The sequence below is a fragment of the Cyclopterus lumpus genome, chromosome 17, assembly GCF_009769545.1.
Source record: "Cyclopterus lumpus isolate fCycLum1 chromosome 17, fCycLum1.pri, whole genome shotgun sequence".
Taxonomy (NCBI): Eukaryota; Metazoa; Chordata; class Actinopteri; order Perciformes; family Cyclopteridae; genus Cyclopterus; species Cyclopterus lumpus.
In genome coordinates this window covers 14,504,929-14,530,568 of record NC_046982.1, presented here as the reverse complement: position 1 = coordinate 14,530,568, position 25,640 = coordinate 14,504,929, and the positions used below count along the sequence as shown (strand labels likewise).

The 25,640-nt window shown below is 38.9% G+C and overlaps 3 protein-coding genes across 3 annotated transcripts; 2 read left to right on the top strand and 1 right to left on the bottom strand.

Moving 5' to 3' along the window:
- The first annotated feature begins 373 nt into the window (after positions 1-373).
- On the top strand, positions 374-16,071 carry gipc2 (GIPC PDZ domain containing family, member 2). Its single transcript, XM_034555003.1, has 6 exons — positions 374-1,023; positions 11,117-11,302; positions 12,790-12,970; positions 13,306-13,418; positions 14,015-14,096; positions 14,753-16,071. Exons 1-6 carry the CDS (start codon positions 745-747, stop codon positions 14,902-14,904), a joined length of 993 nt encoding a protein of 330 aa, XP_034410894.1. The 5' UTR covers positions 374-744; the 3' UTR covers positions 14,905-16,071.
- A 39-nt stretch (positions 16,072-16,110) lies between these two features.
- txndc12 (thioredoxin domain containing 12 (endoplasmic reticulum)) lies at positions 16,111-20,440 on the bottom strand. The gene is made up of 7 exons (XM_034555004.1): positions 20,236-20,440; positions 19,077-19,137; positions 18,739-18,791; positions 17,695-17,768; positions 17,415-17,484; positions 17,100-17,183; positions 16,111-16,973 (listed from the first exon to the last, which is right to left on the bottom strand). Exons 1-7 carry the CDS (start codon positions 20,324-20,326, stop codon positions 16,894-16,896), a joined length of 513 nt encoding a protein of 170 aa, XP_034410895.1. The 5' UTR covers positions 20,327-20,440; the 3' UTR covers positions 16,111-16,893.
- Positions 20,441-20,834: 394 nt separating this feature from the next.
- LOC117746993 (transcription factor BTF3 homolog 4-like) lies at positions 20,835-25,167 on the top strand. The gene is made up of 6 exons (XM_034556361.1): positions 20,835-20,925; positions 21,505-21,564; positions 22,658-22,771; positions 23,489-23,690; positions 24,370-24,429; positions 24,717-25,167. The coding sequence occupies exons 2-6, from the start codon at positions 21,511-21,513 to the stop codon at positions 24,761-24,763; spliced, it is 477 nt and encodes a 158-aa protein (XP_034412252.1). The 5' UTR covers positions 20,835-20,925; positions 21,505-21,510; the 3' UTR covers positions 24,764-25,167.
- The last annotated feature ends 473 nt before the right edge of the window (positions 25,168-25,640 follow it).

The window sequence follows — 25,640 nt, the reverse complement described above, 5'->3', positions numbered from 1 at the left end:
GGTGGAGCTAATTGTAATGACGTTATGTACTGCTTGGTAGCCTAAGCAACACTAAATTCTAATAATTAGTTGATTATATGTTGTATAACAATCTGAATCTGCAAAGTAACTAAAGCTGTAAATAAAGTAAGTACTAAGCAGCATAAAATGTAAATACTCAAATAAAGCACACACACCTCAACATTGCACTTCAGTACAGTGCTTAAATAAATGTAGCTACTTATTGTTCCACCACGGGGATACAGGTTTAATTTCAGGCCACTACAACTCGCTTATTTGGAGCAAGTGTTTAAAAAACACCTGAGTAATTGTTTTTAAGTGATGACTTCCTCTGTGAGTACAGGTGCACTGGGACCCGGGTTCGTCCCACTGCGCCTGCGTCCCGCGGATCGACAAACAGAGCAGCTATTGTTAGCGTCGGACTGGAGCAGCCAGCAGGTTGTGTCAGAGTTTATCCCACCACAGCCTACCTGTTGAATATTCACACCATTTAATTCACAGGCAAGGGTCGAGCCTGCGTCGAAGAACAAATATAAGCTGTGGGACAGGTGATGAAAAGGAAAAGTGTGTCGCGGAAGGAAGGAACACGTTGAGGAAAGCTCGGACGAAAGAAGGAAGTAAATAAGGACGACTCGACCGTTGGGTTTGGAACTCAACAGGTTGGCTACTTCAATGTTCTAACCGCGGCTCGGAATTTTCTACTCTCAACGAAACGTCGACAAACAAACTCGAACCACAATAAAAATGCCGTTGGCACCATGGAGGAAGAAAAACAAATCGACGAAGGAGCATTTGATGGAAAACGAGGAGGTCGGCGGCGGACATGCAGGTGCCACCGGGAGCTTGGCTAAATCCGCCGTGAACGGAGCAGGACTGCCGCCTCCACCTGCCAACCTGCGGCCCAAATTGGTCTTCCACACGCAGCTGGCGCACGGAAGCCCCACCGGCAGGATCGAGGGATTCTCCAACGTGAAGGAGTTGTATTCGAAAATAGCAGAAGCGTTTAATATAAGTCCACCCGAGGTAAGAGCTCACCTGTCGTCACAGGAGTATAACACGAGATGTAAGCTACGTGATTCAGTGCTGCGTTCAAGTGTTCCACTCAAAGTAATGAAGTATCATGTACGATTTTGAGGTACTTGTACTTTTGAATATTTTAGTATTTCCATTTTATGCTACTTTATTCCTAGCTATTACACAGGAAAAGGTTGTACTTTTTACCACGACATTATATTTGACATTTGTCGCAACCTTTTCAGATTAAGGTAGCCTCATGATATTGCGATGGGATTAATACAACCCATTGTTAAAGATTGACCTCTTATGAAAAACAACCCTCAATGGGACAAGGAGCCCCAGCATTTGCTAATTGGGACCCCTTGTCCCTTTTCAGGTGTCGATGAATTCTCAGCAGTTCCACTAAATATAAGATGTGCCCTTTAAACCACAACTGATTCCATAAAGGTACATGTTTGAGCCCCAATATGAGCAAATTATCAATTATTTAAAAATGTTTAAGATTATAAATCAATGCAACTTTTTTCTTTCCTACCCTTTGAAATGAATCACATCATGACCCTTTGGATTAAACATGTGATCATTGGACTAAACTACTAAATAACTGTGTAAAGTAAATAAAACTCAACCTCGACCAGTACTAGTAAAATTGTACTTACTCATTGATGCATCTGTATCATCAATCTAATAAGGACATAAGTTACAGGAGCCATTTTTTTTCTTAAAATCTTTTTTTTTTTAAATACTAATTTGACTTATTGTGGAGTATTTTTGCAGTGTGGTTGGTGATGCTGTTTTTGCTTCAGTAAATATCTTTAATAAACCACTGCAAGATGAATACCTGCAGTAAAGGTTTGGTTTAACAGTTTTGTAAGTGGCTGTTTTTAGAGGTTGGCCCTCGTGGTGGCCATTAAAAGTAAACTTTGATTGTATTGTGTCAAAGTTCGTTGGTGTTTGTAAAAGCACGCCCTGCTAGCAGGCACACCTTCAACCCTGCAATACGAGATGGATTAGTGTCTTGCCTTGATTATGAAGTTACTAGAGACCTGACCAATGACCTAGATTTTAGATATAGGTTTTCAATAAGCTTAAAATTCCACTGGAAAGCAAAAGCTACACGTCTACGAAGAGATCTTGAAAACAAAAGCAGGTTCTGCGTCCTCCTCTAAGCCCAGACTGCTTGAGCTCCTATTTTCAAAGGAAAGTGTGAGTGGCATGTTTGGCTTTTGTCAGCCTGAAATATGACTAGATAGGCTGGCGGAGCAGCCTCTTATCAGCCTTGTGTGCTGCAAGAGCAGCAGACAGGAACTTCCTTTCCCCTCTTGAAGCTCAGAGATGCAGGCGCTCCATTCAACAAGTTAAATGATTGGATGGGAATTTGTCTCAGTGGCATTGGTACACAGTGAAGCACAAAAAACAGGACTTCACATATGGATGTACATATGATAAGTGCTGCTTCCCTGAAACTGGCCAGTCTTTCTGATTTGATGGAAGTAAATATCCTTGATGAGACTCAAACTATGCAGTCATTCTCTCTAAATTGGACACCAGTCTATTTTTTTTCTTTGGGTATTTGTTCCATCATGTCTATCAATAACACACCAAACAAGTCTAGACGGATGAAGAACAGTTTTAGTGCAGCAACTGCTTATGGCTTTTCCAAACAACAAGCACAGTACTAAAGCAGTGCCAAAGAGATTTTAGCTTATTTACAGCTGCTTTTATTGGAAAACCTGATTCAAACCTGACCCTGAGTGAGGATCGACACTACCACATGAGTGTTTGTTTTTGTAGTTTCCAAATCAAGATAAAAAAACATTCCCTGCTAAAATAATGCCCCAAAGCTTGCCAACTAGGTAAAAAAACAACCCAATCCATTAAGCAGTTATGTCACATTGGTATTCGTTGGTGTAGAAAGTATGTGTGATACTGGTCTATTCAGAAATGTGGCATAGATGGTTACACAAAGACAGATGCAGACTGACAGACAGATGGAGCGTGAGTTGTTGGACTCCACAGTTTTTACCACAGGAAGTCCCTCACGTCCGGCTCAGCGGGCATCGCCTCAAATCGAACCAGATAACTAGTCCCAGTAACAGCCAGGGGCGTCCCAGAGGATCCATGCAGGACTCTCTCTGCCCAGGGCCTCCTCCCACCATAAACACCACCAACTCTGCTGCCCATGGTGCCTCGACGGGAACTCTTGTCTCACAGAAGAACATTTATCAGCACCGTCCAATGAATTTAAAACCTGATGAGTTTCAATAATATTCGTTTATTTAAATTTCTCCCACTTTTCAGGATTAATTTTCTTCAAAATGCCTGAAGGCAATTCTTACATAACAGTAATCAAAGCCTTTTCTCTCAGACTTTACACAACCATGCTAATTAGACGGGCTGGGCGATAATTCAATACTATAATTGATCCTCTTTCAATGGAATCGTGTTGTGATGAAATCCTATATCGAGATATCTTGACACAATTATATTGTATACATTTATATTAACAAGCACATAATAACTTAAATTTATCAGAAAATCGGATTATCTCAGTTAAATCAAACTATTGTCGTAATATGATCTCTATTTGTGAATGCATGTAAACATAGTCAGTGTATTGCTTTTTTTTCTCGACAATTTCACACTGTTATGTACATGATTTTAATTAAAAGAGAAAATACTCTGAACCTTTTTTATTGAACAGAAAACATATGTTGTGATATCGTGATAGATTTTAGCACGACTTCTTGGTTGCTAAATTAAAACACTTGCATGCATGTCAATTCGGTGGCATCTTAATTAAAACATAGTGAGTTTATTTAAGGAAATTGACAGTTGTTGCCTTAATAATAATAATAATGGAAAATGACTATCCTTAATATCTTAAGATGTCTGCGGTGCAAACAAATCATTAACAACCTACGAGGAACTGCTTTTATCTAGATTTTGCACAACACTAAAGCTATGCAGGATAAAATAGTTGCACATGGAGCAGCCACCCAGAAACCAAAGCTTTGTAAACCAGTTGCTCTGTGGCCCTGAGGTTACTTGAGTGCTTGGCTGAGAACTGATATGAATTATGTAATAAACAATGGTGTTGTCATCACATTGCATTCAATCATGTCTCGGTTCACTGTGAGCATCTATTGTTTTTCCTTTTGAAGCGGACATAAGTCCTTATGTTACACTAAACTGTCAGTCAGTAACTTTATATAATAATAATAATAACAATACTAATAATACATTTAGTTTGTATAGCATTTTAAAAGATACTAAAAGGCACTTTACATGATAAAAACAGAAACAATAATAGGAAGCAGAAGTGATAGAAAGGAGTGAAATAACATCTCAAATATAACAGCAGAGAATATAAAAGTAAAGGCTATACAGAGCATTGAATATGTTATCTCGGCCAGCAAGACATACATGTAGTGTAATAGTCTTTTGATGAATAATGGGATCTTTTTATGCGCTCACTCGGCTCAGTTCAAAGTCTGGTTATTGGCCAGACAGCTGTAGAGTTTCAGGTGTGGCTCTCCCTGTGACGTTGTTTCTCGTCCACCTGCTCACCAGAAACTCAGCCCTTTGCCTACACTTTGAATATATGGCTTGCAGTCTTGTGACGGAAGCCCACCTCTTTTTTGTTTTGCAGGTGGTTGTAACTCCAACCTCAAAATTACCTGACAAAACTGAGCATTAGGTAAAGGTAGACTTAATAGCTGGTTCCCAGGTGTACCTTTTTTATAAAGAGGTCGTTGAGTGGTGTATCACTGTATGTAGCCAAATACATATTAATCACATTTATGTTCAATGTAATGCAGCGGGAATTGCTGTTAAGCATTACCTTGGACAAACTTCACACATGATGAAGAGGAACTTCCCTTCGAATCAAAATGTGTTTAGGATGATTAATCAGGTTGAAAGGATTTTGTAAAATGATAACAAAATATGTCCATGTTAGTACAATATGATTCCATAGGAAGCTGATGGAAGAAAATATCACCCAATCCTGTTTTTCTTTCTTGCTCCACAATTACAGTTTGAGGTTGTTTTATATATTTCTGCAACTAAGATTTGTTGTCAGTCAATTATATATTTTAAATGGATCCATTATTATTTCAGTATATCAAATTGATGAAAGTAGTATGTTAATAGTAAATGAAGTTTACATCTTCATACTGCTTGTTTATTCCGACGAACAGGAGAAAACAAAAGAAATCCAGAGGAGATAATATCTATCAACTGAGAAAAGTGACTAATCCTCACATTTGAAAAACTGGAACCACTTTCAAGAAGATGCTAATTGAAAATAATTAAATAACATTTAATTGAAAGAGCATACCATTGGTTTGCATATTTTAGCTCATTTTCTGCACATTACATATTCGTAACAAAGATTAGCCGTTCTGAAAACAATGCTGATGTGTTTCACATTTTACCATGCATTTTTTTCGACTGGCATTATTTTGATTGTATTACAAAGCAAAAGCTAATGTTTCCTAAATAAATTATTTAGTTTTTTTTTAAAAAGGAAAAAAAGAGAGGTAATTTCCTGAATACATTGTTTACAATCTGATCATACATTTAGTTTTGACCAGTTAAAACCACGATTATTTCCTTGCGTCTGGCCAAGTTACATCATTTTAGTGGCTAATAACGCGTTCTGAAATAATCCCTCAACATGATTCCAACATGTGGTTAATTGTGCTTGTAATTGGGTTTTATTACACATTTCAGCCCCGGGACTGGACTGGATCTGGTTTTATGGTGATTTAAACGCTGTCGAGGCAGCTGAGTCCTTAGAACAAAAACAGCTGTTTTTTTTTTACAGGCAAGTTTAGGTTTACATCATCCTCTCCCAGCATCGATGTGACTGTGCACACAAAACAACCACAGATAAACAAAAACAATATTTGTTATTACCTGTCTGATACTGATGTATCAGAGAGAAAGAGTTTGACCTCCCTTCCTCCATTGCTCAATAATCAACTCAATAGTCTTTCAGAGTTATTTTATCAATTCAATTCAGTTTATTTTGTATAGCCCAAAATTACAAATTTGCCTCAGAGGGCTTTACAATCTGTAAACATACGACATCCTTGTCCCAGGACCTCACATCGGATCAGGAAAAACTCCCCAAAAAAGACGTATCCCTCTCCCCAAGAAGCAATATATGTCATTTGCACAGAATAAACAGAGTTACAGAGTTACAACACATTCAATGAATATTACAGACATTATGAATAATGAGTAGTAGGCATGGACCACGATCCAGATTTCCACAATCCATGTAAACAGAAGGTGGTAGAGAGAAAGGGGGAGGGGGAGCATCAGCAGGGCCATGGAGGAAGAAGGGACAAAGAAGGAGGCAGGGCCAATGAGGAAGGTGGCCAGGGCAAGGGGCAGGATGCAGGAAGCATAGGCAAGGAGTCAGGGTGCAGGGCCCAGGAGCCAGGACCAGCTCCAGACACCGGTCCAATGGACCCTATGAGGCGAGAAGGCACAAAGACTCCGGGGAAGAAGTAGAGTTAGCAAGGTGCAATGAAGAGACGTGAATTCGTCCAGAAGGAGAGAGAGAGAAGAGGAGAGAGGAGCTCAGTGTATCCTAAGATGTCCCCGAGCAGCCTAGGCCCATAGCAGCATATCAAGGGGCTGGACCAGGGCAAACCTGATTCAGCCCTAACTATAAGCGCTGTTAAAGAGGAAAGTCTTAAGTCTATTCTTAAATGAGGTGACTGTGTCTGCCTCCCGGACTGAAAGTGGAAGCTGGGTCCATAAAAGAAGAACTTGATAACTGAAGGCTCTGGCTCCCATCCTACTTTTTAGGACTCTAGGAACCACAAGTAGCCCCGCATTTAGTGAACGCAGCTCTCTAGTGGGGCAATATGGTATTATAAGCTCCTTAAGGTATGATGGTGCCTCACCAATTAAGGCTTTGTAGGTGAGGAGAAGAATTTTAAATGTGATTCTTGATTTTACAGGGAGCCAGTGCAGAGCAGCTAATACAGGAGTAATGTGATCTCTTTTCTTAGTTTTTGTGAGTACACAAGCTGCAGCATTCTGGATCAACAGGAGGGACTTAAGAGACTTACAAGATCAGCCTGAAAATAAGGAATTGCACTAATCTAGTCTGGAAGTAACAAACACGGGAACTAGTTTTTCTGCATCGCTTTGAGATTTTCAAAATGTTACATAGTTAAAAAAATGCAGTCCTTGAGATTTGTTTTTTAACGTGGGAGTTAAAGATCAAAGATAACGCCGAGATTATTTACGGTGCTGTTGGATGCCAGGGCAATGCCATCTTCAGAGACTATATTATTAGATAATTGTTTTCTGTGGTGTAAAATAACTTCAGTTTTGTCTGAGTTTAACATCAGGAAATTGCAGGTAATCCAGGTTTTTATGTCTTTAAGACATGCTTAACTAAGGGTTCAAATAGTTATCTTCTGCTTTGTTACATGAAATGTTTGTGTGTGTGTGTGTGTGTGTGTGTGTGTGTATATATATATATATATATATATATATATATATATATATATATATATATATATATATATATATATATATATATATATGAGGTGTGTGTGTGTGACATGAATCATAGACTTGAACATCCGTTTGTCTTTTTTCACTGTGAATTGATGTGATCAGTGCTTCAAAACCAGGATCCCATTGGCTCTAAATCTGATCTATTAATCAGATTGGTGTTGGTTGAGATTTACTCAGACAGGCTTTACATGATGAACTCTGCCTCACTGAGCCATTTTTTATGAAACAAACCTCAGTTGTAATTGTGAAGAATCTCACATCCGCAGTTGGGTAGATGATTACACCGGCTTTAACGCTGATGAATGTGATATCCTGTTGAAAACACGGCCACACCACAATACACACAGCTAACATCAGCATTATCTGTTAACTACTAAGAACACCTGACACCGAAATGATAGTAGATGAAGAAAGGAGATGGGAAGTCATTATTCCACTGTAAGCATGACGGCTTAATCTTTCTAATCCTCTTTTCTGCCTTTTTAAAAGATTGGTTGAAAAGGCTGTAACTGGACAACAGTTCAGTGCCCAAGGAAACAGGTTTCCAGAGTCCACACTGTTTTAATGCAGGACTTACTTCAGAGGGAGATCCTATTAAAGACTGTATTTATCTTATCTTTAATCAAACACGGGCTGGACAAGTGATCTCTGTTGAGAATACATGTAGGTAGAGATTCAGTAGATGTTCTCTTTACTTGTACATTATCAGCTTGACAACATGTTATATTTTGCCCATATGCTCTCTTCAAAGCGACAAACTCCAAGGAAAAAACAGTATAGATAAGTTTCACTTTCACTTCAGTTCCCTAGTCTGATAATATAGCGTACACAAATAACAATGAACTGATAATAATTCATTTAGATGGGCCTTTCTTTTATGTGGCTACAATATATTTTGCTCCTGCTGCCGTCTCCAGCATGGCTTTGCTCCTGTGTCGCTACTTCTGTCTGTTTCTCCAAAACGGAGGTTGTGCCGACCGCCGTTTACAGTAGGTAATAAACTCACTATGGATAATAAGTACCGCATCCAACCGAACACTCCCTTTTTTAAGTATTTGAGAATTCGGGTTTATTGATATTGCCCAATATCACAAATTATAAATCTGTCGTTTGACCCTCACTTCACAGAAATCTCAGGTAGAGCAACATAGGAGGGTTCCCTGTACCCGGCGATCAGATGTGCAATAGATGAAGTGCCGACAGAAAAGACCAACAAAATGTATTCACAATATAGACAATCCATATGACAAAATCATACATATAATGTGAACATTTGAAACAGAAGGACATTTAATAGTGTCCAGGTGTCGCCAACCAGCTAGACCATTCACTCGGATAGGAGAAGGAAACCAGAGAGAGAGTGAGGCGGAATCTTGCGCAGGACGGAGATCCTGATCTAAAATTTGGAATGAGGCACTGACACCCAGGGGAGGGGGCGAGGTCCCAGGATGGCCGATGGTCCAGCACAGACGAGCCTGAGTTAAAAGAAAAGACTCAGAGAGCGAGACCCACAAAACAACAGAGGGTTATTGAGAAGCAGCGGCTTTCAGAAAGTTAATATTATTCTCGTCTGCAGGGCTCCTACGCTTAAATTATACATTGAGGCTGAGACCGACCGGCAACTAAGTGACCATTGGGCCTTTGCTGTGTGATGTGATGCCACTGCTCATTAACTCTGAAGCTCAAAGTCCCACTCCACTGAGAATAGACATTACAGTGAATTAGGGGACATCTTGTGTCCACCTGGAAGAAGACTGAAATACAAAATATTAATAGAAGCTGCGAGAGCAACACAAAGTGTTTGAAACTGCACGCTCAACTAATATTTCCTATAATCAATGGGTCATGGATCTTTTGTCAACACTGACAAGAACAATGTTTTCAGGCTCAGCTCATGAGAACACATCCATTCATGTTTATTTGTATGGGTTGAGTCTCTATGATAAACGTAAAATATTTGCATGTTCATAGATCTTGGGTCCTTCATCATGTTTGGAGTTGATCTCTAATAAGCCTATTATTATTATTATTATTATTATTATTATTATTATTATTATTATAGTCTTTGTGGGATTAGTCTCTTGTCATGTGTTTTGTCCTCCTGAGAACATTGACCCTTAAACAGCTGTCTCGGTGGTGCTGAACAGGTCGTGCTGCCTCTCCTTTCACTTGCCCTTTTCCATGTGGTTATTAAGGTTCTGGTCCGTGTGGCGCGGGCACTCGGAGGTGTAGTGTCTAATGTTGCAAGTCAGTTGGTCAGAGGAGAGGCAAGTCACTCTCGTCTGCAGTGTGTGTGACGCTGCACCCGAGCTGCACCCGGCACGCTGTGAGTGCAGCAGGAGGAGGAGAGGAGTGTTGAGTGCTTAATGCAGTCGGCCGCCTTGGTAACCGGGTGTAGGCGTCTGCTTCTGTTCCTCCCACTCGCTCTTGGGTAATGCCCCAGCCTGAGGGGGGGCTGTAATGGAAAAGAGCCATCAATTCAGCTACAGTACACCCTCCCTTGCCTCAGACATCGCCTCCTCTTCTCCTCCATACTCCCTTTCTCTTTTTACCCTTCTCTAGCGGCCTCCCTCCATTATAATCCCATTCTTTTATAGTCTGGTAACCCAAGGCAACGCATGAGGCCATGTTGGCTAACGTGTGAACGGCGCCGGTTGGTACAACGAAAGTGTGTGTGTGGGGGGGAGGGGGGCAGGAACGAGGCAGGCCATCGCTGCCTGAACCTGATTGGTGCACACAGGTCAACCTCCTGGACCAGTAGTACTCAAATCCCTTCTTGCTGTGCCACCTGGAATTCTGGCGGGGTGTTTCTCACAGCCCTACTAGGACGCTGATGCCACAATAGAAGTTGCATATGGTCATAACTGAGGAGGGTTATTTGTAAATATATATTAGAGTGGATCTTATTAAAAGCTTCTGTCTAGGTGAGGTATTAAATGATTCACATCCACCACTCTCTTCCTCCTGGGTTTCACTGTTCGGTCTCTGTTTTAAGGGCTGTTAAATCGGGCCACTTGTGTATCGAGTTTGTGGTGTTCACATGTCCCTCGCTCTGTCCTGCCAAGATGTGGCAGCCACAAGGTGTGAAGACAGATTTCAACATTTCTGGCAGAGGAAGGAAAGGTCATTTTTGCCCGTTTGCTGCATCACAGGCTCAGTACTCAAAACACAGACACAACACACACTGATGACACCGTGAGGTGGTCGAGGGCTGAACTGCATAACTTGGCTGTTGCAATAAAGACGGAGCTCCCTGATGAGTCCTGTATTTAGCATACTGAGGCAGTGCTCTATCATCTAAACTCAGTTTTATTTTTATATCTGGTTCATTTTTCATGCTGTGACTAAGAATAGTTTCTGTTTTTGATCGTATATTAAAGATGCAGACATTTTGTGGGGGTTACCTTCACAATAGGCCTTTATTTTTGGTGCCTATCAAAAAGCTTTTATATAATCAAAGTACTTTTTAGTTTTTGTTTTGTCTGATCAAATATGTGTATTTTCTGAGTCTATGTATTTTGTAATTTAATATAACTGTGTGTGAACACAGATCTTGTTCTGCACCCTCAACACCCACAAGATTGACATGGACAAGCTGCTGGGGGGCCAGATCGGCCTCGAGGATTTTATCTTCGCCCACATTAAAGGGATCAAGAAGGAGGTGGAGGTTTATAAATCTGAAGATGCCCTGGGCCTCACCATCACCGACAACGGAGCAGGATACGCTTTCATTAAGGTGAGAAACTGAGCCCGTCACCCTGAACATCAACATTTATTTCACCTCTTTAATTCACAGTGGTGTTGCTTCGTGTGACATGGGTAGGATGAAAATGAGACCAGGGATTGAAGTGAAAGAAAAGGAATTTCTTTTGTGTTTGTTGTATTTTGCTTATCTGGGAAACTTAATGTAATGTCATGTGTATCAATATTTTAGTGACTGTATTGACATTTATTTTGCTCATTCCAGCATCAGACATTAAGCTGCATTGAGGGTTAGGATTAAGCAGTAAGTTGTGTTTATTAGTTTAAACTATTTCAAAAGGGTTTGTTTTTGTCAGCCAAAGTTGTGTACTGACCCATATGAGGATGCAACAATAATTTATATTATGAATCTATTAATTTGTTTGACAGATAATCCATTTTATTTGTATAGACCTAAAGTAATGACAACTGCCCATCATAAACTACCAGGGCCTAAAAGTAAAGTGTTCAGTTATTATTTGCTCAAAAGAGGTACAGTAGTTAATTCATGTACAATGTTATGAGCCACAGAAAAATAAACTATGTACATAAAAGGTGCATTTATTATAAAACTGATCATTGATTAATCTTATATTGTTTAACTATTACATAATCATCTACAGTGTTCAGCTTTAGCCCATCAGCTCTAGCCCATATGATATCACTTGCATTCTACAAAAGCAGTAAAGACTTCAGAGGAACTTTCTGATCATATTTGATTCAAGATGCTCTTAATGACCCGATAGTGGATATCACAGCATCTACAAAACAGCAGTTGATAAATGCACTTGTTTGCATGATCGCCATATTTAAAGTAAATTTACAAACTTGCTTTCATCACTGAACTCATAATTCTGCTTGGTATTCATGCCTCCGTTGATGCAATCTAATGAGCTTATTTGGTCTCAGTGTTCTTACGCCACCATAACATAACATCGTGCTCACATTTGCCATCATGTGATGCTGAAACAGCACTACATCTGACAGTGTTTGTGACACATTAAAGCCTCTGGTCATTGTTGAGATGCTATTGTAGTATGAACTTTTAAAGAGATGCTGCGTTTGTAGACTGTGTCAAATATGTTTGGAAAATTAAACTACTCTTCCCACATCTTCATCTAAACTTCTTAGACAACTTGCAGACTCTTCGGAAGATGAATATAGCAGCCTCATGCAGCTTTCTGTCACATCTGTTTTACACCTTCTCATGCAGTAAACTTCTGTTGTTCAGAGGTTTATGGGCTCGTATACAAGAGAAACATGATTATCGGATATAACATAACAATATAGTCGGCTCCTTAAATATCATCCAGGATATTTTACACACACACACACACACACACACACACACACACACACACACACACTCTCTCTCTCTCTCGGTTTGTTTTGCCCTCTTGTTTTGATCTGTATTTGACATTTGATCTGTATTTCTGAAACAAACTCTTTTTAATCATACCTGTCACTTCTTCTGTATGGCAGCGTATCAAAGAGGGCAGTATCGTGGACGGGGTGAAGGTGATCTGTGTGGGCGACCACGTACAGTGCATTAACGGACATAACATCGTGGGGACACGACATTATGAGGTCGCCCGCATGCTTAAAGAGCTGCCCAGAGACAAGACCTTCACCCTCAAACTGGCCGAGCCAATGAAGGCCTTTGGTGAGTGAGAAACAAGATCACCACACAACAGATTCACCTTCAGGATTCAGACACATCCAGACAGAATATTGTCTCAGCATTTGAGCCATACCACATAAGATAATTTTCTGCATTTACCTAATAATTTCCATGATAAAAAAACAAAACAATTGTATCTTTGCTAATCATTGCAGTGAGACAGACAGCGCTGCTTTTCAGGGCTACGAATAGCTTGTGGAAACCGTAACTAGTCTTTTTTAAAATAATGTTCACTTGTGTTTAACCGTCGCTGAAAACGTCAGTGTATTGTTGCAGCAAAAAACTTTCTGTGATATTGTTTCTCTTCTGACTGACAGAAATGCTTGAGCCCAGGTCAAAGGGCGCCAAACCTGCCAGTGAGAACAAGATCGGTACAGGGAGGGGGACTCTGAGACTTCGCTCCAAGGGCCCAGCCACTGTAGAGGATGAGGTAAGTTTCTTTCGGTAATCTTGCTGAGGCCTGACATTGTGCAATACTGGGAAGAAAAAAACTTTTCCGAGCTTTAGATTATGGAACTGTTGACACTTTTTGAAGACCACTTGGATAAGTTGTCTCTTTTTCACTACTGACATAATCTCAACGGCTCGTTCTGTTGAAGATACACAGATATGACAAACAAACCCCCCACAGAGGATGGTACCCGCTCATCCCTACATTCTCACCTAATCCACATGAACAGATTGTCAGCGTTATATTCAAGACCGCCCAACCCAAGACGAGAAGTCACAGAGTGTATCATGACCAAGACTTTGAGAGGTGACCAAGTCAAGACCAAGACCAGTGCGTCATTGCAGAAGTGAATTATTATGTGTCTGTGTGTGTGTGTATGTTTTAATCAGACCAATCTTGAGTACTACAACGCTGCTATTTGTCTCTTAGTCATCTATGAAATCTGGAATAATAAATCGCTGTCAGTTTGATCTCTTAAGTTGCAACAACTTGGGAGGAAGACACAACGGCAACAAAAAACAGTAAAACAGAAGAACTTAACGATTAAAACAGTTTTTTTCTTTTTCTTTTTCCAGCCAACAGAATTTGAGGAGAAGGCAGTAAAGAAAGTGGACGACCTCCTGGAGAGCTACATGGGCATCAGAGACACTGAACTCGGTGAGTATAAATGATTCACGAGCAAGTATCACAAGTGTGTATGTTTTTCACTCTTTTTAATGTAAAGTAGCTGACGATGATTCAACATTAATTTCTGAGAGATAATGTTTGCCTCTGCATTTTGTCGTACTTAAGGTATTTAGGTACTTACGCATACTTGTAATGTTAAGTGATTGATTATTTTTGTGTCGGGGGGGGGGTCTTAAAGAAAGTAGCTGATATCTTGCATCAGTTTCGAGTGGCTTCAATAATATTAATTTAGAGTAGATGATGATATCCAGTTAAAATACTTAGGCCTCAGTCAGCTCTATCTGTGACCTCACTCTCTGTATGTCCCCATGTTTTAGTCACACAGCGCTACCTACGCAAAAACAAAACATAATTCTCTCATGTCACTCCGCTCTACAATGCAGACCTGAGCTTTGGCCGTCGCAGTGTGTGGAAATGTTGGATTTAAACATTGGTTTTAGCGCAGGCAAACATTTTATCATTGAAAGCAGAAAGTAGACATGTCCAAATTAAAAAGAGTTACGGTTTTGTAAAGGAAAATAATTCACAGAGTAACATGAGTGTTGATTTCACACATGGGACTAAATCTAAGTTTAATTAAGAATTAGTTTTTAAAAACTCTTCAGTCATTGTTCTTCTCTTTTCAGCTGCCACGATGGTCGAGGTCGGCCGTGACAAGAAGAACCCGGATGAATTTGCCATGGCGTTAGACGAGACCCTCGGAGACTTCGCCTTTCCTGATGAGTTTGTCTTTGACGTCTGGGGAGCCATCGGAGACGCCAAGCAGGGAAGATTTTAAGTTTGCTCCTGTCCCCAAACACACACGCACACGCACACACAGACACACACTCCCTCATTCCCCAACTCACCTCTTAATATCCTCAGAAGCAAACTGGACAAACTTCAAGCAGCATAAACGGGGGTAGATGAAGTGTTCTTATCAGCACTTTTGTGTAGCTTTGCACTTAAAGCAACAACCTCAGTCAGTGTGTCATGTGAAGATATCCATGAAATGCGATTTCCCACACTGGACCTTTCTCTTCAATGATTTAGAGTTGGTGATTGATTCATAGTCAACAGTGGTCTATTACACTGGTTATGAAATGGTATGTGCACACGTACATTTTAAAAACAATCACAAAGTTTTAATCACACTTCTACAGCTGTGTCATTTTGAATAAACAGATGTATCGCATAGCTTTTTATAGACTTTTTTCTTTTTACATGGGAAAATGTTGCATATTTGATAGCAGCGGCATTATGTAATTAGTGTGATTGTTGTGAATGTAGAAATATTATTCTTCCTCAAACAACCTTTTTTTTATTCCCTCCCATTCCCTCTTTTTAAAATCTTTTAAATGACCTCACAGTGAAGGAATGTTGGCACTTTGGCCATATTCACTTTGCTGATGTTAGTTTACTTTGTGATTTTCTTCCAACTCTTCTGTGCGCCTACACATCTCACTCAGCTTGAGCCCTTCGTCCATCTGTCAAGAGACTAAGAAATACAGAGAGCAGCGGGTTTTATCTATAAATGCCTTTAGTTTGACAACACAACATTCCTTGTTTCTCACATTGTCTGCCTGTTAGCAGTTACCATGTCATCAAATGAGACTTATTTAGAGATACATGCTTTTTTTTCTCCTGTAATTTATTTTATCATGAAAAAATCATATGCTGCAAGACATTTTTACACCAAGACATGGCTCTGTATGAAAGATTATTTCCTGAATAAGCCATTTTGAAGGCTGTGTCTGGAATGGGATCAATTGCAATCCAATGTCTTAAATAAATGTACTCGCATTAATGTACCTGCACTATTTAAATCACTGTCAAACTGAATTTAAATAGTGAATTGATTAGTGTCATCTACTGGTGTTAACTGTTGACAGCAGTTGCATATTGTTTGTCAAACCATAAGGGATTCACTATTGTTGGATAGACAATAAAATGTGATATACTGTTATTACAGCCGTGTCATGCATTCATCTGGCTCACAAACAACTCGGTACAACAAACTTTATTTGCACACTTGGCTGTGTACGTGTATAAAATACATCTAGACACATAACCAATGTTTCCATCCCTCATTCAGATAGATCTAAATAGCACAAATCGGCGGGTTTAAAATGATTATTTTAAAGATTATGGATAGTAGAAATCAGAAGTACAGAACCCATGTTGCAGTGCAAGGGTGAAATACTGTTGCACATAATTATCATACTGCAGAGGATCTCTGGAAGCACATCGCAGCACTTTTGATCTTGATCAAAAGGAGTACCTTATCATTGCTGTTGGGTAAAAACACAACCCAACTGGTTAAAGTGAATTACAAAGTTTTGACTCCCAAGGTGTCTGAAACTTCTTAAAACCAAAATAACTCATATCATGGTTGACTAGTGACATACAAGGCAATTTACTTAAACGTGGCATTTTCCAGATGTGACGTTTCCATACAACAGTGTACAAAAATAAGAGTTAATGATAGTTAACTTGGCTAGCTTGAGTTGGTTACCTCCTCTACAGGCAGTAAGTACAGTACATGGTATTTCATAACAGTAGATTACAAATATACATGTTTTAAAACAAAGACGATGACAGGAAAACAAGTAATCGTGTTGGGGAAAAAAAAAACGTACAAGACAGAAAGAAATACTCAACCACCAATTTTAATGGTTGGCTTGGTTCAGTGTCTAAAATATGAGTATAATTTGGAAGTGAAACCGGGCGCTCTGAAGCTCAGGAAGTGGAAGTGTGGCCTTGCAGCCCGATGCCCGGCTCTGCCTCCTCACAGCTCGTCTGCAGTGTGACCCTGCTTGTAGGCGTCGCCCGTCAGCTTCTCCTGCGCCTCCTTCATACCGGACACAACTGAGCGGGGAACACGCACCATGATTATCAAAGTTATGATCAGCGACCATTTTGGAAGAGCAAGCAGCTACATCACGCTGTGATACAATATTTCACAGTAAAATGATAATAATCTGTATTGTTTACCATGTTCTGCGTTGCTGTAGAAGTACTTGTAGTTTGGATTCCCATTTTTGTTGCCGAGTTCAGGATGGACTTTACCACTGGGGTCTGGGAGTAGTCAAATAAAGAGGTTCACTCAGTTAAAATAGTTAAAATCTAAACAATGTAAAAAAGGATACAACTAGCTGTTTTTATGAATTAATCTGACATTTACTGAATAAAGTCAAAATTGTGGAAAAAATGCTGCCTAACGACGACCTAAATCAAGTGTTATTGAGGAAGATAAACTGTCTCTGAAGGAATCCCAAGTGTTTACACACCGACTCAACCCCTACATACCAAGGAAAAGAATCCGAGGAATGTATCCACCATCAGGGCTCAAGGCATCATCCTTTGGCTCCTCCTCATCCTGATCAAACAAGAAGTTACTGATCATTTACAAGCACGCAAGCAACCCTCAACCATCTGATGATGATGATGATAATAATATATATATTCTTTTAATATAATATATGTGGTTATATTAATGTTGGCTACGAGCTCAAATCATTAAAAACACAGTTAATTAAACCCAGGATAAGTGAAATTAACTGGGTAATGCCACTTAACCTGTCCTTACCTCGAGGTTGATCATAACAAAGTTGTGTGCAAGTTCAGCGATTTCCTTGGACTCAGCGAATTTGGGCTTCAGTGCTGATGTAAAAATAACACAAAATACAATTGTTATCTTGTATTGCCATTAAATCTTTAATAATAGTGTCCTGGTTGAAGTGATGGCCCCTTTACAGGTGGTGATTAGGCTTTCTGATGTTTATTTGTATGATATGGTTTGTTTTCTGTCAAATGGCATGGCTCACATCTCACTTTTAATGTGATGTAAACAGTCAACTTAACGTGAACCTTCAATATTATTTTTTTCCCCAGTAGCATGTTGTACTGTTGTATTACTGTTTTGTTACTCATCAAAATCATGTAATCTTTTCAATCTAAAACTGAACCAAATTTATGCAAAAAAACTCACTTCCCTCTTTCCCAGTTATTAAGTCATCACCTTGAAAACATACAGAAATCTTGTCCCTGATTGGTCACAGTCCAGATAGCCCCTTGACTATTCTAGTCAAGTAAAACATTTTGACATCTCACAGTAGGAAAAGCACAGATGTAAATAATACAAATAAAAATGATTAACGATGACTTACTAGGACACTTGAATAGAACAGCGACATAATTAGTTGCACCTGTGCTTTTCCTGCTATAACAAGTAAAAATGTCTGCTGTGAAAAATGCAATTGGTCGTTGCCATCTTTTGTTTGATGGTGTAAGTCACTGTAAAAGTATAAATTACAGCTCCAAGGCAACCACATGTTCTTTGAACTGCTTTATTGACAATGAATGGGAAACTGCTGCGACTAAAGGGTACGAGTTACTTTTACATTTAGGTCACAGCTAAATAAAGTTGGACCAATAAAGCCTCATCAGACAGGTAATACGTCACATTTCCTGCTACATTTACTTGTATTAAGTGATGCCTTTCTGTCACTTAAACACAGCGGTCCTGCAGATAGACATATCTATATATAGATAGATATAACATATTAATCCGACATAGACAGGACAGTTCTTCAGAGGCTTTTATAGTGAAAGTGAGAGAATGTAGTTTTACCTTTGCAGGCTCCACACCAGGTCTTGTGGATGATGAGCATGATTGGCAGCCCGCTGTCATTGCAAACACATGAAGACATTTATTCAGACCAAAACTGAACACAGGGACAATAAACTTAACACCGACTTTGATTTATCAAGTTTGCGACTGTAGTAATAAACAAGTATACACTCCTCTTTAAATAAAACTTTGAGTAAAAGCTACTGAGATCAGTCTGTTCTGGTTATTAGTGGACGTGGGGGATTTACATTTTAGGCCTCGGGGCCAATGGTTGTACTGGCAGCTTAGCAGGGTTTCAGGAAGTGTTTGTAATATTTCAGCTTTCAGTGTGAACTCACCTGGTCTCAGCTTCTTTCTTGCCGTCATCCAGCGTCCTCCAGTGGATGTTATCTCCAAAGCCTGCACGGGGAAAAGAACTAATGAGCACACCGGCCTTGTGTAACTGGTATTATATTTCTACAGCAGGGTGGGTCTGCCCTATTTATAGTCTCAACAGAAAGAAGTGAGAGAAAAAAAAAGGATGGTGGTAACTTAATAGAAAGCTGCAGGGAAAGACTCTGCTCTCTCTCACCGATAACTACTTACAGTAACTAACTCGTAGGTTTATAATGGTAGCAGTGGGACAAGAAATCAATATAGCAATAGATTATATTGTCTCCTCTTGCCAGGTGGATCAACATGCAGCCGCACAACATGTGGCTTTTGTCTTAGGTAAGATTTCTTGGAGGGTTGCTGAACATTTTATAGTATGTGAAAATTAAAATTACACTTAAATTCACGAGAAGCACATGTGAAAGCAATTATTTTTGTAATAATTACATTTCCTCCACAGTTGGAACTTTATTGCACAATAAGTTTAAAAAAAAGGTTTAACTAAGTGGAATTCATATTTCAATGCTTCCAATATAATAACACTGATGCACCTTTTTGGACAGTTTGTATTGCTTATAAATGATAACGTGTGCGCCTTAATTCATGTATGTATGTTTAATTTAACTATGTCGGTGGGTTCATTTGCAAAAACAGGCCATTTGGAATTCTTATTTTCCATAATCATGTTTTTTTGGTGTCCTTCAGGGATTATCAATCAAACTGGTATAGTTTATTAATTTTAAGAACAAATTAACTCATTTTATCTCACTTATTTTATAATGAATACTAATTATCTTTGGCACAAAAATGTCATTTTAGGGGAAATTAAGTTGTGTCTCATCTCAATCGAATAAACAGTAACATTAAATGAAATGATGAGTCTGTAGAGTAATGCAATTGAGCAGAAAACCAGTCGATTCATCTGAAAAACTGGAAATAAAGAGTTGACGTGTGTGATGATAAGCCCGCCCTCATTAAACTCACGTTACCGGTCCCGGACACAGACGTTGAGATCCAGGATACTCATACAAAGACATCCAGCTCTCCTCTGGCTGTGGTGAATATCATTGACCAGATATCCTGCTCGCATCAGTTTCCATAATAACTTAAAAAATAGAAACTCACCTTTCCCGCTGGCTGCTTCGACAACATCTTGAAAACACGTCAACGACAACAAAACCTGCAGTGAAACGATGTTCACAAGAGACGTTTGCATTTTGCCTTATTTCACTTACAACCACGGATAGAAGCTAAGAGCAGTTCCTGTTCGTGAACGAGCGACCCGGACGTTCAACCGTTGCGTTTCACAGTAAAAGTCTGTCTATTAAAGTGTGTGTTGGCGTGTGCCAGTGTGCGTATGAGTGGCCTCCTCCTCCTCCTATTGGTCAACAGTGACTCGTTTTCCATGTTCACGTAACGTCACATCCACACAACCGCGTGCTCCAGCCTGCGGCTTCAAACTGGTCAAGCTGGACCACGAATTGTCAGAAAAAAGACCGGAAATCAGTGTGAAAACAAAAGTTGAATAGTGCCGACAGATGTACAGATGTATATATATAAATATATATATATATATATATATATATATTGAATATATGACGTGTCAAATCTCACTTAACTATATTATGACTCATACCTTTAACCTTTGCTATCAATATATTCTGTACATAGAAAAAGATATGTACTGCTATGCTTGTTTTATTGTGAAAATACCGATAGAATGTATCTTACATTGCTGCTAACTTCACGCGGGATTAGGTCGCACCGCTTCATCTCGACTGCCGTTAACACTTCAACGGGCTGTCCTTTTAAAAGGTAAAACAGATTATTATTGTGTTTCGTGTTTAACATCGGAACCGGTTTGATTTCTCACTTAGTTTAGGTTGACGTTATCTTGTTTTACTTGACGGAACAAAAAGCTCGTGAGTCGGTTCATCTTGTCCAGTCACCAGCTAATATTAGCTACAGTAGCACTCTAGCTAACGTTGGTTAGCTAACCAACTAGCAAAAGCTACATTACACTTGCATGTCATTTTACAATTCAGATCTAAGTACTTTTCTTTTTTCTATTCAATTGATGTCAGTTGAGTCTGATAGTCAGCATGTCGTCGGTATGACTTTCATCGGATCTGTAGCAGTCTGCTACCTCCGTGCTAAAATGTGTTGAAGTGAGGATTATTGTCACGTTAGCTCTGGTTGCCCAACTCATGCTGTGCCCATTAGACTTCAACAAGTCACATGTGCTCCCTTAAACTGCTCGTTGTATCTGTATATATGTGCACAACTGTATACTTATAATCAACCAATTCACTTAACTTTATTTGTCAATTGGATTTATGTCAAAGTCATGGGAATATCATGCTATTTAAGCTGTTTTTTTTCATTCACAAACAGAACACTATGAATCAAGAAAAGCTTGCAAAACTCCAGGCACAAGTGCGGATAGGTGGAAAGGTACAGTATACTAGCGTTACTATTGAATATATTGTACTCTGTTAACACATGGCCAGTATTGAAATCTGAATCTGGGTATTCAGATATGCACTTTCGTTGACTCGGTTGTTGTTCATTTTAAGGAGTGTGTTGGCATTCAGCACTTGCCAGGGTTTTCCTCCTGACCTCAGCATTCCCTTTTATCGGGGAGAGAATCGCCCCCTCCATCTGTGGCCTCTTTGGCTTTGTACAGCTGCATTGTGAGGTCTTCAGCCAAACACTAGGTGGCGTTATTTGTTGTTTTTTCCTGTGACCTTATCACGATTACAGATACATTGGCGTTTTCAAATACAAAGTCAATTTCCTTTTATGTGCATTTTTTCCAGAAGTAACGAGAAGATCTCATATACTTTTGTTAATTTTTACTTGCAAATCATTCATTTTAAATTGCGATTTTTTTTTTAATACTTTAATCCTGGGTCCCTACATTCCTTGAGTAGCAAAAGCCCATGTGTGAACCATGTTTTGATTTAAAGCAACATTAATTTATAGTAAAAGTTCCAAACCTCCTTTTGTTTTAAAATGATGGATTTTACTTTTAGGACTAATGCAATGTGTACAATTGGAAATGTAAATAATTAAGTGTCTAAACAAATGTCAGACGGAGCACTTTCCTTCTGCTGAAAATTAGCATACAGTTCCAAGTCCCACTAATTTATAGAGAGTCTTATTTCTAATTGTGTAGCGGTGATAATAAAGGCTTTTTGTAATTTAACAAGAAGGTGTTGTTTGGACTTTTTTTGTGTTCGGTATTTAGCTTACTTGTGCATAAGCACATCAACTTTTTGTTGCAAATGGTAGGGTTTCCATCAATGCTTTTCAATGAAGTAATCAAGGTCCTTTCAATATATTAACATTAGTAGTAAGAAGACAAATGTCTGACATTTGTACACATTTTGTAAAAAACTGTTTTGGTAAAAATACACTGCTTTAGTAAAATCTTGTAATTAAAGTCTTGTGCTTCACCATAGCTGTTCTCTAGAAATGAAAAATGTGTCAGATGGCATGCAATCCCTTTTTTTTTTTTTGCCATTCACACCTGTTGTTTCCTCAGGGAACGGCCCGCAGGAAGAAAAAGGTTGTTCACAAAACGGCAACAGCTGATGACAAAAAACTTCAAGGCTCGCTGAAGAAACTGGCAGTGAACAACATTGCAGGGATAGAAGAGGTGAGCTATCAAAGGAAAACTAATGTCATCATTTTACTATTGCTGCAGTGGTTTTTCTTTTGTTTTTTGTGTCTGATATTGAAAGATAAAAGACAAGGAGGACCTTACCAAAGTGCTTTCTCATCATGCCATGTAGTTTATTTTTAGAGTGCTTTTATTTAACTCGCTCCCACAAAGTGATTCAGATAAATCAAAAAAACGAAAAAACGGATACAATTTGAGGATAAGACACCAACCTGATGCACACAATTATTTTACTCTTTCATTAATGTTGTAGCTCAATTTACCTTTTGTATTTTACAGTAAATTATAAAAAATATACTCGCTATAAATCAGACAAAGAACTCATTTTGGACACTTTCAACCTATTCTATTTTGTTCTAAGTTTATTTCAGGGATTTTAATGTTTGAACTGAGTGTCTAAGGATAGAGTAGATGGTGAGCATGTGATATGCTGTAAAGCTCATTAAGGCAAATTAAAGTAATTGTTATATTGTCAGTAGACTGTTAACTTTGGTGCTGTTAACACTGATCTGTGTTTGTGGTAATTTACCCCTTTTTTTTGTTGAATATTTGTCTTATGTCACTCAGTACATCCCAAACGGACACCAAAAGTGATTTACATAAATTACTTTTACGCAATATCTTGACGATGCAGAATCTTTCAACAGGTTTTTTTTTCTCCGTGTCTTGACTGCGTGGTTTCTGTTTCTTCAGGTGAATATGATAAAAGATGATGGGACGGTGATCCACTTCAACAACCCCAAAGTGCAGGCGTCTCTGTCTGCCAACACCTTTGCCATCACGGGCCACGCTGAGAACAAGCAGTTGACAGAGATGCTGCCGGGCATCCTGAGCCAGCTGGGAGCCGACAGCCTCAGTAGCCTGCGAAAGCTGGCAGAGCAGTTCCCACGGCAATGTGAGTACACGCACAGTTAAACACTCAATGTCCGGGTTCTCCGTGGCCCTTTAATATCAGGAAAATGCTTCTAAGTTTTAAAGTCAACAGCTTTTATGGCTAATTAGATGAGGATTAAGGGTGCTGTGGTGAGAAAAGTGACCACCTTTAACTCCCGAAGTATAAATCACCCAGACATTAAAGGCAGCGGTTAATTGTTGAACTAAAACAGAAACCTGAGGGCTTTAAGACATTCGTTAACTTAAGCAGATTTGCGTGACCGCTATGTTTATTCAGAATCAATTGAGAACAAGCAGAACTTAAATCTGTGAGGAAAAGGCAAAAAGTGCAGATATCAGCACACAGTTTGAGCATCTCGATGATTCAGTTTAAAGTTGTTTACCTTTTGTGTTTACATGTAAATACAAATAAAAAACTTTAAACTTGGCAACATACCCAAGCAACTGATTAATTTTTCATTGGTTTCTCCAGTTGTCATGGAATTGTAGGTGTTGAAGTTATCTATTTTTTTAATTGCGGATTTAATTTTTAAACAGCAGTTTATTTTAATTCATTTTTTTAAACGCAGTCCATTACAGCAGCTAGGTTTTCTCCACGTTTTAGCAAACCACAACAATTTTGACTACATGCACACTTTTTGCCAATAATCGCTAGTTTTTGTCTTTTATATGTTTTGCAGCTATGGACTTGAAAGCAGTCAAGGAAGAAATTGCAGAAGAAGAGGATGACGACGTACCAGGTATAGATGCAGATCATTATTGTTTAAATTTAATGAGGGATTTAAAGTGCTTTTCCAGCTTATGGTAAAAGGGTGCTTCTTCTTTTGAACGTGCACCTTTTGCATGCATGTTTGTTTGTAAGTTTTTTTCCAAAATGACACACTACACGTTTGGGGTCGTGCTTAGTTTATTTTCTTTTTTTATGTGGTTTTATATCAACGCTTCAGTTGCAGAATGTTAACCGTGTTAACCATATATTTCTAAGTGTTAAATAATCGTGATGCACTTGTTCTTTTCCGTCTTGCAGATCTTGTGGAGAACTTCGATGAAGCCTCAAAGAATGAAGCAAACTGATGAAACCTTTTCCTCCATCAACCGTTTTATTTTTTACCTCTTATGGACTCACAGAGGGCATTTCCTCTTGTGGAGAAACCGTTGGTAAAGGTGCGATGCATCATCATCTCCAGAGACGTGAATGACTGCGGTTTAGCCTGCCACAACAACAACAACAACAACAACATGCAGATACAGTAGGTTTTGATTTCAGTAGACTGAGATATTGTGGACACACCAAGAAACAAGGATCCTCACGATGCTCTGCACCCAAATGACTCAACTACTTTAGAAATGGTCTTTCCACATGATCAAATGTGGCTAGTATTTAAGAGATTGTTGTTTATTAATTTACAAATAGTGACATCTTCATTGACTTTACATTATAGCGGTGATTATGAATTTAATAAAACATTTTTGGGCTATTGATGCGTTATTACTTGACTTCTGAGATTGGGGTTGGCCAGACAATGAGACAGGTCATCAGTTTTACATGTCTGCTTTGATGAGTACATAGCTCATTGGTCATGTTGCTATATTCAACTAGGAGAATCCTCAATTAACAGTAGTAGACTTATTCAGTTAAGGCAGATGTAAAGCTAAAGTGTCAATTACAAGTAAAAGTCCTGCATTAAAAATGTAATCTCAGCTAAATGTACTTATCCAAAGTTTACAAATTGAAAATACTTTGTGTATAGAGTAAAATAAGTATTAATAGGGGTAGCGCACCTGTGGTTTATAACTTTATTTTGCTATTGTTACTGATAAATTAACAAATAAGGGATTTTAAGTAACTGTCCAAAGGGGGTTTATTAACTGCTATATTTTATTATTTACAATTAATTTTAAGTGTCATACTTTGGGTAGTTACAACCTTCAATGCATTGATCAATTGTCT

Bases quoted from the DNA above. Each gene is read 5' to 3' on its own strand.
- gipc2 (XM_034555003.1), top strand. From the start codon at position 745: ATGCCGTTGGCACCATGGAGGAAGAAAAACAAATCGACGAAGGAGCAT. The intron at 11,303-12,789 runs GTGAGAAACTGA...TCTGTATGGCAG, and splicing joins CAGGATACGCTTTCATTAAG to CGTATCAAAGAGGGCAGTAT. The intron at 12,971-13,305 runs GTGAGTGAGAAA...TCTGACTGACAG, and splicing joins CGAGCCAATGAAGGCCTTTG to AAATGCTTGAGCCCAGGTCA.
- txndc12 (XM_034555004.1), bottom strand. From the start codon at position 20,326: ATGCAAACGTCTCTTGTGAACATCGTTTCACTGCAGGTTTTGTTGTCG. The intron at 19,138-20,235 runs GTGAGTTTCTAT...TTCCCCGTGCAG, and splicing joins CGAAGCAGCCAGCGGGAAAG to GCTTTGGAGATAACATCCAC. The intron at 17,769-18,738 runs GTAAAACTACAT...TTTTTACATCAG, and splicing joins CTGGTGTGGAGCCTGCAAAG to CACTGAAGCCCAAATTCGCT.
- LOC117746993 (XM_034556361.1), top strand. From the start codon at position 21,511: ATGAATCAAGAAAAGCTTGCAAAACTCCAGGCACAAGTGCGGATAGGT. The intron at 22,772-23,488 runs GTGAGCTATCAA...CTGTTTCTTCAG, and splicing joins ACATTGCAGGGATAGAAGAG to GTGAATATGATAAAAGATGA. The intron at 23,691-24,369 runs GTGAGTACACGC...TATGTTTTGCAG, and splicing joins AGAGCAGTTCCCACGGCAAT to CTATGGACTTGAAAGCAGTC.